This window comes from Podarcis cretensis, assembly GCF_951804945.1.
Source record: "Podarcis cretensis genome assembly, chromosome: 7".
Lineage (NCBI taxonomy): Eukaryota > Metazoa > Chordata > Lepidosauria > Squamata > Lacertidae > Podarcis > Podarcis cretensis.
Window position 1 is genome coordinate 28002175 of NC_137176.1, and position 19193 is coordinate 28021367.

Genomic DNA, 19193 nt, shown 5'->3' on the forward strand with positions numbered 1-19193 from the left:
ACAACACGCGTAATAAGCACGCCTCCTTTCCGTGCCCAGACATTCGCCTCTCTCCAAAATAACGAACGAAACCACCATATTTACGTTTGATTCTGCATAGAATCTCCGGGATGCAATAAATAGGCGAGGCTTTTTCCTTTTCGCTACCGGATCAATAAGGCCTTCCCGATCCCCAATTGCAACTGGAGCTTAATTAATTCCGGAAGAATTCTCAAGATCGGCTTCCCAGCTCCAGGGTTTTCGTTTTATAAAAATGGCCCGCTGCCCTCCACCACAAAGCAGATAATAAATGGAGGGAGGGGTTGGATCAAAACGACAGGAGGGTTGTTGGGCAAAGGGGAAGACATGGAAAGCAGCTAAACCGAGGCAGGTCATTAGTCCACACCCACGTTAGTTTTGTCGGCTCTGACTGGCCGCGGCTTTCCAGGGTTCCCACCTGGAGATCTGGGGATCGAACCGCTGAGCCACATTCCTTCACCAAAAGATTCGAACTCAGGACATCAGCGGGGCTAAATGAAACAACGAAATGCGCGCGGGCATCCCCTTAATCTCTGAATTTAAGTCTCCCGTTTTAAGCGGATTGTGTTACTATGTATCCTAAATATGGATATTTATGTATAAAGTTTGAGTTCAGCTTGTTTTTTTTATATTTTGTAAACCGCTTAGCAGCCTATTTTTTTTTGGGGGGGGGGTTGTTATTGGTTTTGTTTTGTTCTTATTTTTTGTTTTGTATGCTGGATTTTTAATATTGTAACGTTATGTTGTGAACCGCCCTGAGATCTACGCGTGAAGGGCGGTACACAAATTTCACAATAAATAAATAAAAGTGCAATCCTATACCCACTTAACTGTCTGGGATCAAGTCCCATGGAAATTAATGGGACTCACTTCTGAGTAGACATGCGCAGGACTCCGCCATTAGACACTCGCGTGCTCTTTGAGCCTTTGTGGGGAAAAGACGCCCTTACTTTCCCCTTACAATGTAAGTAGAAGGTATTGAGGAGAGCTTATTGCAAACCTCAAGCAGATAGATAAAGGTAAAGGTAAAGGTACCCCTGCCCGTACGGGCCAGTCTTGACAGACCCTGGGGTTGTGCGCCCATCTCACTTAAGAGGCCAGGGGCCAGCGCTGTCCGGAGACACTTCCGGGTCACGTGGCCAGCGTGACATCGCTGCTCTGGCCAGAGCCAGAGCCAGAGCCAGAGCCGCACACGAAAACGCCGTTTACCTTCCCGCTGGTAAGCGGTCCCTATTTATCTACTTGCACCCGGAGGTGCTTTTGAACTGCTAGGTTGGCAGGCGCTGGGACCGAGCAGCGGGAGCGCACCCCGCCGCAGGGATTCGAACCGCCGACCTTTCGATCGGCAAGCCCTAGGCGCTGAGGCTTTAACCCACAGACATATGCTAACTGAAACTGGATTGTCCATCCACCCGGAGCGCCACTTAACAGTCTTCAATAGCACTTAACAGCTCTAGTATAATAGTATAATAGTATAACAGTATAATAAAGATTTATATTATATTATATTATATTATATTATATTATATTATATTATATTATATTATATTATATTATTATATTATAATTATATAAGAAAAACATAATATACAATAATACATTTTCCATTTTATGGCCTTTAAAAGGGGACCACAATAAACCAATATATATATATATGCACCCCACCCCCATTTGTTAGTCTTGTCGACAGATCCAGGGCATCGTTTCCAGGATTAGGAGAAGCAAAACTGACCACAGTGAGTTCTGCTCGTGGGTATATTAAGCGCACACATCCACGCAGCCTTGTATTTTGAAAAGGTTTATCGTGGTCCCCCTTTTAAGGCCATAAAATGGAAAAATATACTATTGTATATTAGATTTTTCTTATATATTATAATTATATACTATATTACATTGTAACACACACACAAACACACACAGTATATAAAATAACAGTTCGAGTTATTGTGTATAATAAAGATGATAAGTGCTGTTGAAGACTGTTAAGTCGCACCCCGGGTGGGTAGACAATATAGTTATTAATTTCAATTAGCATATGTCTATCTATGGATATATACGCTCTACCCCCCCCCCCAAAAAAAAAAAAAAACCTCGCAAGGGCAGTGCAATGCTAGTAAACATGTCCACACCAAAGAAAGTCCCGCTGAAATCAATGGGACTTACAGGGCCACCCGACACAGAAGTAAGCCCTCATGAGTTCAGTGAGACTTACTCCAAGGTAACTGAGTCTAGGGCGGCGACCTCACCCTACGTCACGCCCCCCATCTCATCAGCATCTTAAGGATTGGGGGCTCAAAGCGATATAGAGTCTCAAAGATCCTAGAGAAGGGAAACCGGGTGACCCCCCCCCCCACAATAGCATCCGTTTGGGGATCATTGTCTCTTATGGTTCTGATAGCATGGCACTCCAATGGTTAACACACACCCCGCCCGGGAAATGGGAGCCTTTGTATCCAATGAGGTGCGCTTCCGAAGAAGCCTGCTTGGGATTCGCTGTAGGAATCCCATTAAAAAAGGCAGCTTTTTGAAGGTAGCTTTTCATCATTCTTTTAGCATCTTTATAAACCACGGGCCATTTGGAGATGTAGCCATAAACCCTCCCCCCGGAACTCCGGGAAAGGGAGAGCAAACTGCCTTATAGTGATAAATATTAAACATCAACATAAACAAAGCTCTGCATTTATTTCCACACACAAAAAAGTACCATCAGCTTCACTCTCGACACAGCTAGGTAAGAACCCAAGAGTTAAGCCTTCATTCTGATCTCATCGATTTCAGGGTGACTCTTATTCCCTTAGCACCAAGAATTCTTGTCGCATGTGAGAATCTGCCATTCTCGCGTTTCCCCACTTGCACCTCTTAAAACCTGCCCCGCGTCTCGCTAGGCTCTAGTAAACCATTACTTCATGTACTTGAAGAAAGCACATTTCAATAACTATATATAATATAATCATTCTATATTATATATACAATTATTATAATAATAATAAAATTATATATAATAATATACATTCACCTTTTCTTAAAAAATAAAACTGCATCCTCATTTCAAACAATAATTTTATTTTATATCTTTTTCTATACTTTGTAGCAAATCTTTTATAACTTTTTTTTTTGCTGAATTGACTTTATAATAAACTTTCTTAAATTACATTTTTTTTATTTTAAAATCAAGGCTCTTTTAATACTTTCCCCCCAAAAAACCATTACGCTGTGTGTTAATTTTAATTTTAATTTTTTTTTACCTTAACGTATACGTTCCCCCTCCCCTTCCCCCCGCCCCCTGTGATCTACACTGTTGGATAGTTAAGATATTGTACGTCAATGGTGGAACACCTAAAAAAGAAGAGGGGGAAACTTTGAAAAAGAAAAGAAGAAAAGAAAAGAAAAGAAAAGAAAAGAAAAGAAAAAAGGCAGTGACAATTGGAAAAAAATGCCTTGACTCTTAAGTAAAGCTCAACTCTCAGCAAACTCAGCAGCATTCATTGGGTCATTTCAGCGAAATCGCCTTTTAATATTTGTCCCTCTTGGCTTTCCCTCGTTCGGTTCTCCTTTCGCTTTCTCTCTGCCCCCCTAAGCCACACCATCAGGAAAGGCAGGGGGGCGGGGAGTCTTACGTCTTTAAAGTGGAATGGCCGGAAAAATTCTTGGAAAACAAAAGAAAACACGAGTTCCCAAGGAAAGATGATCGTCTGTGGGTTAATTCACCATCGAGTGCTTCTTCCCGCACGTGGCCAAGCGAAGGTGTATCCATTTCCGGTTCCCTTCTCCCCCTCCCCCCTCTTCCCTTTCCTTTGTTTTTCCCCCACCCTTCTTCTTTTCCTTTTACATTTCCTCGCTTCCCCGTCGATGTTTCCCAGAAGAGCCCCTCCGTTTGTCGCTGCAAGCAGTGTCCTCACTAGCATCCTAGTTTTATTATTACTCTTATTACCTATTAACGCTTTTTTATTTTATTTTATTAGGAGTATTCGGTGGTGGCTCGAAGGCCGTTCCTGAGATTTCTTTTTGCACACAAGAAAGAAGGGCTCCAGCTGACCTTGGTCTGAAGAAGAAGAAGAAGAAGAAGAGAGGCATAAAGCTGAGGTCCGATTTTGGCTGTTGGCCGGCTTGGAGGCCTGCCATTTGGTACCATTTGGCAAATCATCAGAATGCAAAAGAAACCAGGGAGGCCAAGAGAGAGAGAGGGAGAGAGAAACACGTGCTTCTTGTCGTCGTCAGAGCGGTGGTGGCGGTGGCAGTTCTTGGTGGCGGCCGTTTATCTCTCTCTTTCCTCCCCAAACCTTTCTCAGGTGGGTGTCATGGCGGGCATCATGGAGAATTTGCAACAGATCTCCCCCTCCCCTCGTTCCCCCAAAGCAAAAAAGATGGAGACTTTTCCTCTGTAAATCCAGTTCCTGGAGAAAGAGAGAAGAAGAAGGTGGGTGGGTGGGCAGGAGGAAGAGGAGGCGGGGCAAGGAGGAAACGTCATCGTCGTCGTGTGGACAGGCGTGCTCTACACGAAGTGTGGGGCGGGGGGGGGGGGCGGCCTTCTAAAATGAGAAGTACGTCGCCAGGGCCACCGAGATAGCCACCAGCAGCAAAGGGGAGGCAGAAGCCACCACCGACGAGGCCGCCCGCTGTGTTTTGCTGCACAGGACAAACAAGTTGCCTTCGTAGTCAAGCTTTTTGGATTTCTCTTTCAGTTTTTCCCAGACGTCTGTCACCCCTTCCTGGCAATCCGTGAGGGCTGTGAGGGTGCAGGCATGGAAATCGTCCCAGTACCTGAGTACAGAAGGGGGTGAGGGAAAAAAAGACAAAGGACAGAAGTTGGTCAGGAATGGTCGGCTGTCACAAGGCCCTCCCTCCCTCCAGGCCTAATCTCTAATAGGAGAACATCCACTCTGCAGGTGGGGCTGGCAGAGACCCCTGTGATGCATAGGGAACTCTGAGCTGGGTGTACTCAGTATATGGTAGCTTCCTATGTTTGTGTGTGATTCCTGCCAGCCAGCCATTCCCTTTCCCAGGATACTCCATACCACCCACTCTTTCCCTCCCACCCGCAACAGCCAACATTCCATGGCTACTGAGCACGCTCTGTCTACATTGAGCTGCTGCTCCTCTCCCTCCCTAGGTTACTTTGCTGACCTTTGGGTTAGTGCCTTTCCTGGCTGCAGAACAGTAGGAGAAAACAAGTTCCCTGTCAGTGCTAGGTGTTTACTCAATGAGTAAGTTAGATCAATGTCACCCCCATAATTGGACAGCAGAGTTTTAAAAAATACAAAGTAATATTTGTGGTACAAGTTCTTACCCAAAGAGCAGATGGCAGAACTCATCGTAAGAGAGACATTCTCACCCACCCACATAGGCTCTGCCAAAACAATGTATTGTAGAGTTCATGTGTGCATCACATGAACACAGTGGAATAGGCTTCTTGCTTCAGAAAACATTGCATTCTCATGCAGATTCGTTATTGATAGACTCATCTGTTAATTAATCTATCAGTTAATCTATCAGTTAAAATCGGTTTCACCAGGTTTCAGCCCATTTTCAACACATAGGCCAGCTCAGGAAGATCTACTCTGACTTGGTGGTAGCACTTCAGTGTCTCAGCAGAGTCCTTTCTTAGCCTCTGCTGCTAAGAACATAAGAAGAGCCCACTGAGTGCAGTAGCCTGTATCCAAACAGATTCTTTTAACTGGGGATGGGAGGGTTTTTCCAAAGGACCTTCTTCATGCAGAGGACTGCTGCACTATGAGGGTCTCCTCACTTGGAATCTCTCCCCGCCTTCCAATCACAGTGCTGTGGATATGTAGGCATGATAGATGTCTTGAGGTTCTCTCTCCCAATGTTTAGTTTAGGAAATAAAAGGGGCTTTGGAATCACTGTCTCCCTCCCTTAAAGTGTGTCTGGTGGGGCAGGATGTGGGGGGTAAAGGTAAAGGGACCCCTGACCATTAGGTCCAGTTGTGGCCGACTCTGGGGTTGCGGCGCTCATCTCGCTTTATTGGCTGAAGGAGCCGGCATACAGCTTCCAGGTCATGTGGCCAGCATGACTAAGCCACTTCTGGCGAACCAGAGCAGCTCACAGAAACTCTGTTTACCTTCCCGCCGGAGTGGTACCTATTTATCTACTTGCACTTTGACGTGCTTTCGAACTGCTAGGTGGGCAGGAGCAGGGACCGAGCAACAGAAGCTCACCCCGTCGCGGGGATTCGAACCGCTAACCTTCTGATCGGCAAGTCCTAGGCTCTGTGGTTTAACCCACAGTGCCACCCGTGTCCCTGATGTGGGGGGTGGAGAGGTGTAATTCCCCAATTGCGATGGGAATGCCCTCAGCATAGGCTCAAAGGGACCGTCTTCTTTGTAATTTCTAATGTTCCAGGGCTGAGTTCCTGAGTTTAAAAAAGTAGTTCTCATGCGCATATCACAAACTGTGCCCTAATTTACAATTGCATTGAAATTGTGGTTCAGGATTGGAGGACTCAAATAATAATAATAATAATAATAATAATAATAATAATAATAATGTTATTATTTGTACCCCGCCCATCTGACTGGGTTGTCCCAGCCACCCTGGCCAGCTTCCAGCAGATATAATAACATAATAAAACATCAAACATTGAAAACTTCCCTATACAGGGCTGCCTTCATCTGTCTTCTACAAGTTGTATAGTTATTTATCTCATTGACATCTGCTGGGAGGGTGTTCCACATTAATAATAATTTTATTATTATCGTAACGTCTTAGAGTTTTAAGGGGTCCCAAGGGTCATCTAGTCCAACCCCCCGCAATGCAGGGATCTCAGCTAAAGCATCCAAGACAGATGGCCTCCCAACCTCTGCTGAGAAACCTCCAAGGAAGGAGTTCACCACCTCTCTTGGGAGTCTGTTATTATGAATCTCACTGGGTAACCTTGGGCTATCACTGCTGTGAACTGCCCTGAGATCTACGGATGAAGGGTGGTATACACCCTTTAATTTTATTTAATAAATAAATAAATAAATAAATAAATAAAGTTAAAATAATAATAAAATCGCTAATGCTCAACCTAACCAACCTCACAATGGGGGATAGGGAACTGTGTTAGCTGCCCTAATCTCCTTGGAAGAAAGGGTGGGTATCAATGTAAATGATAAATCCAAATAAATAAATAAATAAATAAATAAATAGGTAATTTATTACTTCACATATTCTGGGGCTAAGTCCTGATACTGAAAACACGTGCTAAATCTGAGTCTTCTTAGCATTAAAGCTTGATACACTTCCACACATTGGGAAACCAGTTTGAGTGATAACCTGAGAGCCAGTGTGTGTGTGTGTAACAGGAATTTAATTGGGGTTTACCGGTAATTAGCCCTAGGAGTAGAAATGTGCTTAAACCTCAGTATTCTAAACAGAAGAATAAGAAACCACATATTTCTGCATTACGTCATTTGGTCTGGATTGCACTAAATACACCTAAAGAACCAGGGGAAGTTTATTGTGGTGGGAAGCTGGTAAAATAAAAACTAAATATACCATAAAAGACCTAAAAGGGGAATTTAAAACAAAAAAAAATTTCCCCGCACTGTCAGTGTCCAAATTACATTACCAAAATGGGGCAAAGGAAGCAAGCACAGAACAATAACAAGTGGTTTGCCCCCCCCCCCACACAAAAAAGGTACTGTATATGCAACGGTCTCTAAAGCTTGTTCCACAAACAGAATTATAATGATGCATTTACAGCAAGGGGATTTCACATGTAAAGTCCAAGTGCAGCAAAATGCCCCTTGGTTGATTAAGGTACAGAGATAATTTCTGCACAAAAACATGATGTAACATAACATGTACTGAGAGCCACAAATCTTCAACAAAGCTCCTCCAAAGTCGCCCAGCGGCTATCAGTTGCATGGCTGCATGCATTGGAGGGAGGTCGGTAGGCACATTCCAAGAACACTTAAGTCAAGGGCATAAGCAATGCTTTGGAAGGATCCTGATGTGTAAATGCTGCCACCTATTTTATGGCAATATCTACATGGCAAACTGTGCCATATTTACGAACATTTAGGCGGACTATTTTAATGGTTGCACAAAGGTGCTGGCAGCAATTCTCTTTCACATCCCAACCTTCACCTTTGTCAGAATATATATATTGGGCAAGGAACCATAGCGCCTTTGAATGAGTTCCAATGCTAACTCAGTAGAAGTTCATTCCAAGTTCCAAGCTAGTTGTCCTTAGGATCGGGTTGCTGGCAGATTAAATGGGCTGCAGAAACTGGGAATTGTAGTCCAGTGTCTACTTTCTGTTTGGGATCATCATGGATGCTTTAGCAGAGATTTCTGCATTGGAAGGGGTTGAACCAGATGACCTTTGGGGCCCATTAAAAGGTAAAGGGACCCCTGACCATTAGGTCCAGTTGTGGCCGACTCTGGGGTTGCGGCGCTCATCTCGCTTTATTGGCCGAGGGAGCCAGCGTACAGCTTCCGAGTCTTGGCGAACCAGAGCAGCGCACGGTAATGCTGTTTACCTTCCCGCCGGAGTGGTACCTATTTATCTACTTGCACTTGACGTGCTTTCTAACTGCTAGGTTGGCAGGAGCAGGGACTGAGCAACGGGAGCTTACCCCGTTGCGGGGATTTGAACCGCTGACCTTCTGATCGGCAAGTCCTAGGCTCTGTGGTTTAACCCACAGCGCCACCCGCATCCCTTGGGGTCCATTACAACTCTACAATTCTATGATTACATCAACCGAAGAGAGATCACTGTAGGGGCCTTCATTTTGGCCTTCTTTGGTGAACTTGATGGATCACAACTGGCATCCTTGCTAGCTGCTGTTTATGCTTTCAGATATGTTTAATAACATCAACTATTCTTAAGAGTTACAGATAGGTAGCTGTGTTGGTTGGGGTGAACAGTGTGACCTGTTTTGGGAGCTGCTGGTGCATATAGAGGCAGAGTGCGCCTCCCCTATGGCCCCAATACTTGAATGCATGAATGGCTGAACCTACTAAATTACCACCAGTCATTAATGGCACGAATGCAGGCTTCACTTGAACTAGAAGTCACCATGGCTTAGTCCTCAAATTTTCTCTCGATACCAGGGTGGTTTGCTGTGAACATGACTAAACACCAGGGAAAGTTTTCTGACAGCAAGAGCTGTTGGACAGTGGAATGGTCTCCTTTGAGAGGTTGTGGACTCTCCTTCCTTGGCGGTTTTTAAGCAGATTTGGATGGCCATCTCTCTTGGATGTTTTAGTTAAGATTCCTGCATTGCAAGAATCTAGAAGAGCCTTGGGTCCCTTTCCAACTCTACAATTCCATGACACGAAAAAATGATGGGTGTCTTTGGAGCATGTGCAGAGTGCCTTTCTGCCACCACTGGTCTCTTAACTTGCTGGAACAATTCGGTGTAATCTGATGCTATGAGATCTCCCCAGAGCGTGCAGTTCTGACCCACAAGCTCATTCCACTGACTGCTTTTAGGCAGCCCTATTCCTTTCCTTTCCTCAGCTCTGCCTGTGTGTGTTATGTAATATGCCCCTTTCCTTTGCCATAATGAGCACGCACCGCCTGCGCTCCTGACCGAATCTACTTGCAAGCTGACCATCTCCTCGTTCCAAGATTAGAACCGATTCCTTTTTGCAGAACAAACAACAATAGCATCCCGTCCCAGCTGTGCCGCAGAGTTGCCTTTTAGAGCAGAGTGGCGCCTCCTAATCGAGGCCGGCATCCACAGGTAAGTGCCTACATAAGGGCTCTTTTGTTCTTTTCCTCCGCTCCAAAGGATTTTAAAACGAACAAAACCCAACAGCAACACCCTAACCCTCCCCGTTGCCAAATGTTGGCGTTTTGGCTAAGGCTGGCTATTACTCTGGATGGCTTGGGGCGGGGGGCGGTGTGTCTGTGTTGGAAACGTGGCGCAAACTCTAATTTATGAGCACTCGGGACTGGTCTCGTGGAGTCCAACGCTGGCTGCATTTGTAATAAATAATGAGGCATGGAGATGGCGTGAAGGCTGGAGAGGGCGCCTCTTCTACTGTATTTCTGCCGTAATTGCATCTCCCAAAGGAAAACTAAATCTTCCCTGAGCTTCTTTCAATACACACACAAGGGCGAGAGAGAGAGAGAGAGAGAGAGAGAGGAGAGAGAGAGAGAGAGCGCGCGCACACAGGGAAGGAGGGAGGGAGGGAGGGAGAGAGAGAGAGGAGGCGACCTCTCTAGAATCTAGGCGCATGATCCGTGGAGCTGCGAGGGGTTCTGACTCCAGAATCTAGGCCAAGGTGTGTGTGTGTGTGTGTGTGTGTGTGTGTGTGTGTGTGTGTGTCTGTGTGTGTGTTGGTAGGGGCGCCTCTCCCTCCAACCTGCTCCCCACGTCCTTTCTGTCTCGCCGAAGGCATACTGCAGCTCTCTTATTTTGTATTTTTTTGTAGCTAACTAGTTGTTCTGTCAAGCAGGATCCCAGGCAGACATTTTCTGGGAAACAACGGAGGTTTCCAACACGGCTGGGAAGCGGGAGTTGCTGTCTTGCACGCGGGGGCAGCGAATGTCTCCGCTGAATGTACGGTACATTATGATGGCTGGGCGGTGGCTGGCGTTTCTCAGGATTGGAGGGAAGGGATATCTTTCGATTTCTCCCCACCAGGACCGCGCCATGTTGCTGCCAACACCAGAGTATTTTGTTGCTGTCTCATATAGATAGAGGTCTAGCTGGAATGCCAGTCATTCAAACGAAATGTCCTGAGGAAAGGAATAGAAAGCAAAAGGCAATTCCTCGCTATTATATTGCGAGGTGGGACGTTGGATTTTGCAGGGAGAGGGGAAGAATGGGCAATTCTCTTTGGAATTTCGGCTCCCATCTTTATAATCAACTACACTGTTCCTCCCCCCCCCCCCTTAACAAGAATAAAACCAATAAAACCGCCCAGATGCAACCCAGTTCTAAACAGTGATTTCAAAAGCACTAATTTCTAAATGAATTGATTTACCTTTGAGGTAAATACACAGCCCAGTTTGATCTGAGCTGCTTTTATCCTCGCCCACACAATTCAAGAGGAAGTAATTTTGGATTCAAGCCGATGGGTACTCGGATTTAACAGGGAATTAGTCCCAGTGCCTTCAGCATATTTTTTTTTTAATATTTCGAGCAAGTTAAGTTTCGGTGTCCAATTAAGCCTTGCAGAAGCCATCAAGACTTGAAAGCCTCAGCCCGTTTACAATCCGATTCTATATAGGCAGGCTTTTTCAGAAGTAATTCCCAGTAAATCCAGTGGTATCACTCCCAGCAAAAACAGTTTAAAGTGTCAGGCTGCAGCTGTGGTGTTGGAAACAAATTTCATTTGATTCTGTGGAACACGATCATTACAGTCTTACTTGGATGTTAAGTCCAGTTAAAATGAGAGGGGCTTACTCTCAAGGAAACATGACAGCGGTTTGGCTGGGTGTCAACTTCCCATCTGAATAGTGGACTGGAATGGGACAACCTAACTCAAGACATTTTGGTAAAATGAAATCTTGTTTTCGGATTTTGCTTAGCAGCGAGTAGGTGGAAGGCAAATTTACGCACACAGTCTGTCCACTGGTTTGGGATTTAGATTCGGTTGCCCTGTAGAAATATGATCTCTCTCGTTTCCTCACGGGAAACAAGACGACTTGCATCCATAGCGCCTTCGGGGCTCCAAAAATGGCTTGCAAAAACCACACCAGGCTGTTCAGTTGCAGTTTAAAACTTTTTAATGTCTTCGTTTCAAAATACGAATTCTAAAGGGATGTCTTATAAGGAGGCTTGGGACAGGGAGACCTAGGTTTGAATCCCCGCTCTGTACTGCACAGTTGGGTTGTCATATTTTGAAGGGCAAAAAAGGAGGAGGCTATGACGGCTATTCAAAGCAAATGAATGCAATTTGTCTCAGATTCTACCCCTGAAATAGAGGACGTGTCCTGGAGAAAGAGGACACATGGCAACCTTAACTGCAGCAACTCTTGCAACGGATGGGGTGGGGATCCCAACACAACACTACATTATCACGATTCAGTTTAATATGGGCTGTATTGCATTACATTACACACAAAAAACAACACTGTAGTAAGTGACCACATGGCATGACAAAGCAGACGTTTGTACTGAAATTATAGTGCGATGCACTGTGTGATTACATCGCAGTTTTACATCACATTCTGAAACTTTACCAGCCCTCGCGAGCATTTTAAAGCATTATCCACCCCCTTTCGCTCATTTTGGGTAGCTATTCCTCATCATACCTTCAGATAGAATAAACCCATTCCGTTAAAAGCACTTCCTAGTGGACTAAGGAGACAATAGAGCCGGACACCTCTGCTGCAAACCTTGTCTCAGGCATTGAAAACTACCGTTTCAAACCTCAGAGGGACAATACCAAATTTTTTGGGGGTGGAAGCAAAGTTGTTATTCCTATGCATTTTATGTGCATGACGCTATTAATTGAGCAGGCAGGGATGTGAATACTGTCCTGCTGATTATTGTTACTAGCAAAAAGAAATCAGGAGGAAAATAAAAGAACCATCGCACAATGTGACAGAATAATAACAATAATTTGAAAACCCCTAAGGGCCTAGTGAGAGCCGAGATATGAAATGCACACATATTTGTAAGCAAATCCCGTTGAATTCTGACGGACTTTACGTTCAGTTCTAGGTGCTTAACATCGGGGTATTAAAACGACGAGGTTGTTGCCATTTACATTAACAGGGTGAAGACTGCAACCAACATCCATGCGTGCTTTGCATGGTTATACTTAGTTTAGCATTTCAGTCTGCTGAGGATTAAGCCTGTGCAGCGTGCAAGCAAACTACACATGAAAGAACAACTCCTCTGGCAAGCTGGTAGCCTTTTGTCTGGCTACTGAGCTTTAGGTTCGCATGACAGTAGGCACAGAGATCTCAACAAAAAGTCAAAGCCCCACTCCCCGCAAAACACATGCACACACGTATGCAGTGTTATAAAGTAAAGAATCACCGTGAAGAGCCATAACAAGAAGAGGTGCACCTACCGGCAGATTGTTTCGAGATTTCTCTTGTCGTCCAGGTCTTGAGGGTAGGTGGCAATCTTATTGCCCATCTTGAGCACACAGTTCGAGAAGCCCTGAAAGACCGCATCGCACTTGCCCGCCGCTCTGACTGCTTGCACCAGGTATGCTGGGGAACAGATCAGCACCACGTCAACTGGACAGCTCCTAGCAAGGTAAACAGCGCGCTATACCCAACCCTGAATTCCGACTCCAGAGAACTATGATCAATCCTATCCATCACACTTCATCTACGCACGCATCTACACACGCGCGCGCACACACACGTCTCAAAGCTGGAAGAGGATCTGCTTTGCTTTGTTCTCATCACAAAAGTAATTTTCCCTTTCAGGATCATTTAATTGGACCGGATATATTTTAAATAAAGATCACACATATCAAACCGTCTTTTGACACTTCTTTTTAAAGTGTCCTTTAAATAAACAAATAAAATGCAGTTGCATCACTTATAATAATAGCAACCTCATTTCTGTGGAAGTTGTTCCATATATATGTATAATATATATATATGTATAATATCCTCTTAAAGATACTCTGTTTTGAATTATTTGGAGTGGAGTTTAAGATATTTCTCTCCCCTCCCCCGTTTCTCTAAATTTCGCTTACTTTTTAAAAGCAAAAGTCAACTTCAAAAAACGTCAAATTTATTTCAGCAGTTTAGCGGTAGTTAATAATCATTACGCTTAACCTTCAAGTAGGTTGTAGCAATCTGCAGAGCCTTTCAAAAACTGGAGCTGGTGGGTATTTTATGGTGAAAAATGGAGCTGGTGGAGGAAAAAAGTCTGGAATAGAAATCACCAGGCATACATGTAGATCTTCTCTTCAACAAATTGTTTCCTGCAAGAAAACCTTCCCCCCTATTTCCTCCCCTGTTGCATGGTGAGAATTGTGTCAAGAACGGGCCCCCACAGACCCGCCCCCTTTGGAAATGCGATATAGCGGATGCAATGCAATGCACTGGGGAGAACAGTGAGTTGCTTAGTCGCATGTGAATTCCTATTAATGTGTAACTTGCATCAGTGAGAACCTAAAGGGAGGTTGACATGTTCGGTGCATGCTTAATCCCTCGCTCTTGGTCCCTCCTCCTCCTCGCCCGCGACTTCCCCATTCAGGTTCTTCCACTGAAGTGGAGACAGAAGAACATCCTCTGGGCTCACCCTGTCTCATTTAATCTCTCCACCACTCGCCTTGGCTGAGTTCTCCCCCGCCACCCCAAGAGCGTCTGCTCTGCTGTCTCTATCCACCACACACATCATCGACACTGATTCTCCACTATCCATCTTCTGCCTCTCGCAGTGAAATCCCCAAGTAGCTCTGAAAGATCTGCAGGAAGCCTGAAGCCTGGAGACCCTTCCCTGGGGGCGTGGGGGGGGGGACACGGCTTCCTGGCGTCTCTTTTGGGTGCAGCAGACATCAAATCAAAGGGGGGGGGAACCTACTAATCTGAAGGACTTCGTTGTTCATTCTACGCTTTCCCAAAGGGAAGCTATCCCCAAACCAAGGCAAAAGTCTCTTTGATCATAATGGTTCTAGATATTGCACTGATGATGAAATCTCTCTCTTCATCACTGCAACGCGCTCTTTCTCTCTCTCTCTTGTCAGTGTGTGAGTGAGCGGGGTGGGGAGTAGTTGAGTCATTTTTGCTTGCGCGGTGGTGAATTGACTAAATTGCTTTCTCTCTCTCTCTCACACACACACACACACAAAATCACACATATCAAAAGCAGCCGCAGCAGCAGCAATGTTTCTGGCTTTGCAGGAGCAGGTGTGTTGCTAGCGAGGAGCATACGGGGGCTTTATCCCTACCAATCCTGCAGCAAATGAAAGGGAATTAGCGTCTTGTTGGTTTAATTGATCACTGGCTTGATCCCCGGCAAACCGTCTGCGGCTCTCGTTGCCCAACGCCACAGCCTTCCAAAGCAAGCGGGTTAGGGAAAAATGTCCATTTCCCCTCCGCCGTGTGCTTAGTGCGCTTGCCCAGCCTCGGGGACATTTACAGCGTAGATTAGAGATTGCAAGTGGAAGAGAGAGTTTTTTTTATTTTTTACACCTTTAGAGAGGATCGAAGCGAACCATTTAAAGGGGTGTGTGTGTGTGTGTGTGTGTGTGTAAGGGGAAATCGGTTCTGGAATAAAAGAGGTCCTGTCCACAATGCTGAGTGTCGGTGGAAACCCCCCTCTTCCCTCCCTCCCACTGATTTATGGCTAACCTGATTTAGTAACCACCTCCCTCCCTCTCTAACCCACTCCCCAGCACGTCAAAACACGCAGAGGCTGCAGACATTGGCTGCCACACACACTGGAACCTACAAACAAATAGCACACACAGGAGACCATCCCCAAAGTATAGCGCGTCCTGTTAAACACACACACACACACACACACACACACACACACACACACCTCGCGTTTTAAAACTCTCTCTCCTCGGCTGAGGCATCCTGAAATGGCATGTTCCCAAAGGAAAGTCTTCGGCCCACGTATTTGACGGTCTTCCTCACCCCCCCCCCCCCGCCTTGCAACCAAGTGTGAAGGGTGGCAATGACGATGCTAACCGGAGGAGTGCTAAGAATAAGCGCCTCTCCTCTCCCACCTGTTCAGTTGACCTGGTAGTAGCTGCCACAGGAAGAGAAGGGATCGTGTAGCAAACAACATTTTGCTCCTGAATTTGACCACCATCCTGCTGCCTCGCTAGAACAACCACCAGCACCTTGGATAGCGCCTCTTCTCCTGCCCATCACGTAGGGTCGTTTGCTCTTATGAAAGCTTGACAAAACCTCATTCACAACAGCGTACGAATCGCACACGTGATTTGGTCTCCTTTTGCTGTTTTTTTTAAATGAAGCTAAAAGAACGGTAGATGTGAAGAATGTGTGGCAGACACACAGACACGTGTGTAGATGTGTGTGTGTGTGTGTGTGTATGAGTGTGTGCGGGCACTCTTTTTGCACCTCCCAGGTCTGTTTCTATTTTTCAGAAGGTCTTCATCTCCCCCCTATTTTTCCTGCCGTCTCTCATTCAGCAAGCTTTTTTTGCCCCGAAAGGTCACCCGTCTCAGGCACATTCGAGGCACCAGGATCAACACGCAAAAGAGGGCATATATTCTGAAGCACACACACATCCTTAACTCATAGTATTTTCCATTTCCAAACCCAAATTCCAGCACTCTGCCAATAGAAACGATATCCAGATGTTCAAAGCCCAATGTTATGTTATTGTCTAACACTAGGCAAGATTTTGGATTGTCTAATGGTCATGTTGTGAGGGGGAAGGAATCAAAATTCCTTCTGGGAAAAATGATCCCGGAAAGACTGCTTTGTTTTTCAATCAATCCATCTCCATAGCTGCCTTTCCTATACAAACACACACACACACACACACACACACACACAATATACATATATTTGCGTGTGCGTGTCCCTCTCCGATTCTAGCCTTCCTAATTCCTATCCTGACTTGCAAATGGTGAAAGAAACAAATGGACAAATTCATTTCGAGGACAAGGGCAAATGCCGTGTCTCTTCCTGGAAAATAACCTTAGCCGGACATAGAGGTAGAGGCTATTTCTTAATATGGAAATGCACACAGAAGTGAAATTCCAACGTTGTCAAGACACAACCTTAGGGGAGCTTTAAACACACACACACACACACACACACACACACACACACACTCCCAGGATGGCCCTGCATGCAATTAATTCCATTCTTGGTTCTATTTTTACGATCGTATTATTTATTCGTCTGTATTATTATTATTATTATCATTATTATTCCAGGAGTCGACAATGATCGCTTTCCCCCACCGCTCCCCAGCCGCCTCTATTTCTCAAAAGCTGCAGAGACAGGCGACAGAGCGAGAGAAAGTGAAATAAACCCGAGATCTGCAGATTTGGGACAGGGAGCTGGAGGGGAGGGGAGCGTTTCCGAAGGGGGGGGGGAGGGTTGCAGTTCTTTAAATCTACATCCACGACAAACGTAGAAGGGCACGCTTCCCAGTTAAGCTGCCGGTCGAATTTAGCTTTCCTACCACCGCAGCAAAACAAGAAGGTTTCGTCTCTAAATGTTGCTCAATGCAGAACCCGAAGTGGTGCTTAACTTCCAAGGAACCTCCGAGGCATAAACTCCCAACAACATTCAAATGAGGACCCTTGAATAGCACATCAAACAAAACCAGGGACAAACCGAGCCCCGGGTCCCTCTCCCCAACGTGCAATGAAGTCCGTGCTATTTTTAGTAAACCCCCGTCCAAATATAAGTATTTTAAAATAAATCTTTTAGGGAGAGAGGCTCAGAAAACCCGAGCCACCTTAGCCAAAGATCGCTTTGATTTCTCCTTCCTTCTTCACCTTTTGATACAAGAGGTATCCTCCTCTCCAGTATACTTTTGTAAAACGATTGCAGTTGGGACAGAAACTTCAAACTGCCTTTTGATTTTCTTGCTTTCCCTCTCCCCTTTTGCAAATTCGGATTTCCAAGTGGTGGAATTAAATTGTTTTGTACCAATCTCTCTTAATTTCTCTTCCCTCTCCATTTATTTCCTTATTATTTTTCGGCCCGGAGGTTGGGTGGGTGGGGAGTATGAATTTAGCTTTGGACAAATAGGATGCAGCCCTCCAGAGATGCAAGCTTTTTGCGCGCGCGAATATATTTGGGGCAAGAAATAAGCAACACAGCAGTGCAATTGAGGAAGGGGTCTTTTTAGGCAGGGGGAAGGGAACTAAAGGGGGGAGATTTTGAAGCAACCAGCAAACTGTGTTTTCTCAAACAAAAGCGAGAAGAGAGACATTCGGCGCTGCAGACCTCGTATTGCAGAGTCTTGTTGTCACAAATTAATGGCAATCTTTGGCCAGCAATAATTTGCCTATTACGGGTTGCTTTGCATATATTTTTTGTTTACTTTCTCTATGCATACTTTGGTGCATTTGAAGGCAACCCCCCCTTTCAAAATCACCCCCCCAATCCCTTGCTTCCATAAGAAAGTGTGAGTCCACTTACCTAGCTGCACAGCGAGGACCAGAGAAATGTATCTGCCGTTCAACTTAAGTCCCATCCTATATTGAGTACAACCATTTGCGACTGCAGATCTTTCGTATCTCTTTCTCTTCCCTGTCTTTCTTTCCTTAAAGTGTGACTTGGGGAAATGTGGGGGGCCGTTGCACCCCAGGCATTGCCAACTAGTTCCGAGCAGCCGAGAGACTTTTCCTTTCCTTTCTGCTCTGCCCTGTTCTTTTTTATTTTTTAAATTATTTTTTCTCTTTTTTCTCTTTCCTCCTCTTACAACACACCGACACGCACACCGAGCTGGAGAAGAAGAAGAGAAGAGATCGAGGGAAAGGGGGCAGAAACAGACCGAGAAGGAGAGAGGGAAGGCAGAGCAGGGAATGGTTCAGCTCCATTAGGAGGGGGCGGAGGAAGTACAATCTCACGCCCACAAACAGCCCTGACGTGAGGGATGACACTGAATGATATTTTTTTTCCAAAATATAAAAAAATGTGCACCTTGGAAGAGAGAAACGCCATTTATAGACATTGCAAACTGGATTTAGCCAGCACTCCCCTCTCCTCTCCGTTATTACGGTTTCCCCTTTTGCAGTCGCCGCGCTCCGAGTGACCCCGAAAGACCTCTAGGGAGCGCGTGGGCCTCCGGGCGCACCTTGGCGGGCGCCAAAGCGCAGCAGCACCCGCCCTCTTCCTCTCGCCTGGTCCAGGCCCCTTTGGCCCTGCGCTCTCCCCATCTTAGTGCAGTCCCACCTTTGCTTTCCCCTTGGCCTGGCGAGGCTCCAGACAGGCCTGCAGGGGGCGCTCTCTCTCTCGACCACCGCCGGCCAGACGGTCTCCTGGCGAGCAAACAGGCCAGGGACTAGGCGCGCCTGGAGAGGAAGGTGGTCCCAGGAGGAGAGCAACAGGCGCAAAAAGGGCGCAAGGCAGTGGGGGGTGGGGAGGTGGGGGACGGGACGGGCGCCCCCTGAAGATTTCTGCCCGGCAAGCGATTGCCCTGATTGTGCAGTTGAAAGATGGAGCAACATTTACATTCATGGGGAAGGAGGGAGGAAAGCGGCGGATGGACCCCTTAGGGATGAACCACACCATACCCAAAGCAAAACGCCCTCTCCAGCTAAGTTTATTTGTGTCCACACGCGCAAACGTGCCTCGC

The 19193-nt window shown here is 45.9% G+C and overlaps 1 protein-coding gene across 2 annotated transcripts; it reads right to left on the reverse strand.

Annotated features, from left to right (window-relative positions):
- Window positions 1-2681: 2681 nt before the first annotated feature.
- Window positions 2682-18440, reverse strand: NRN1 (neuritin 1). Of its 2 annotated transcripts, none has more exons than XM_079985120.1 (3): window positions 18035-18440; window positions 13003-13147; window positions 2682-4779 (listed from the first exon to the last, which is right to left on the reverse strand). In XM_079985120.1, the coding sequence occupies exons 1-3, from the start codon at window positions 18087-18089 to the stop codon at window positions 4548-4550; spliced, it is 432 nt and encodes a 143-aa protein (XP_079841246.1). In that variant the 5' UTR covers window positions 18090-18440; the 3' UTR covers window positions 2682-4547. The 2 variants fall into 2 exon arrangements, with proteins under 2 accessions (XP_079841246.1, XP_079841247.1); XM_079985121.1 differs by lacking the exon at window positions 18035-18440 and adding an exon at window positions 14196-14278.
- Window positions 18441-19193: the final 753 nt, after the last annotated feature.

Coding starts and splice junctions, on each gene's coding strand:
- NRN1 (XM_079985120.1), bottom strand. CDS start 18,089: ATGGGACTTAAGTTGAACGGCAGATACATTTCTCTGGTCCTCGCTGTG. Junction 13,148..18,034: donor GGTCCTCGCTGTGCAGCTAG/GTAAGTGGACTC, acceptor TCTGTTCCCCAG/CATACCTGGTGCAAGCAGTC. Junction 4,780..13,002: donor AATCTCGAAACAATCTGCCG/GTAGGTGCACCT, acceptor TTCTGTACTCAG/GTACTGGGACGATTTCCATG.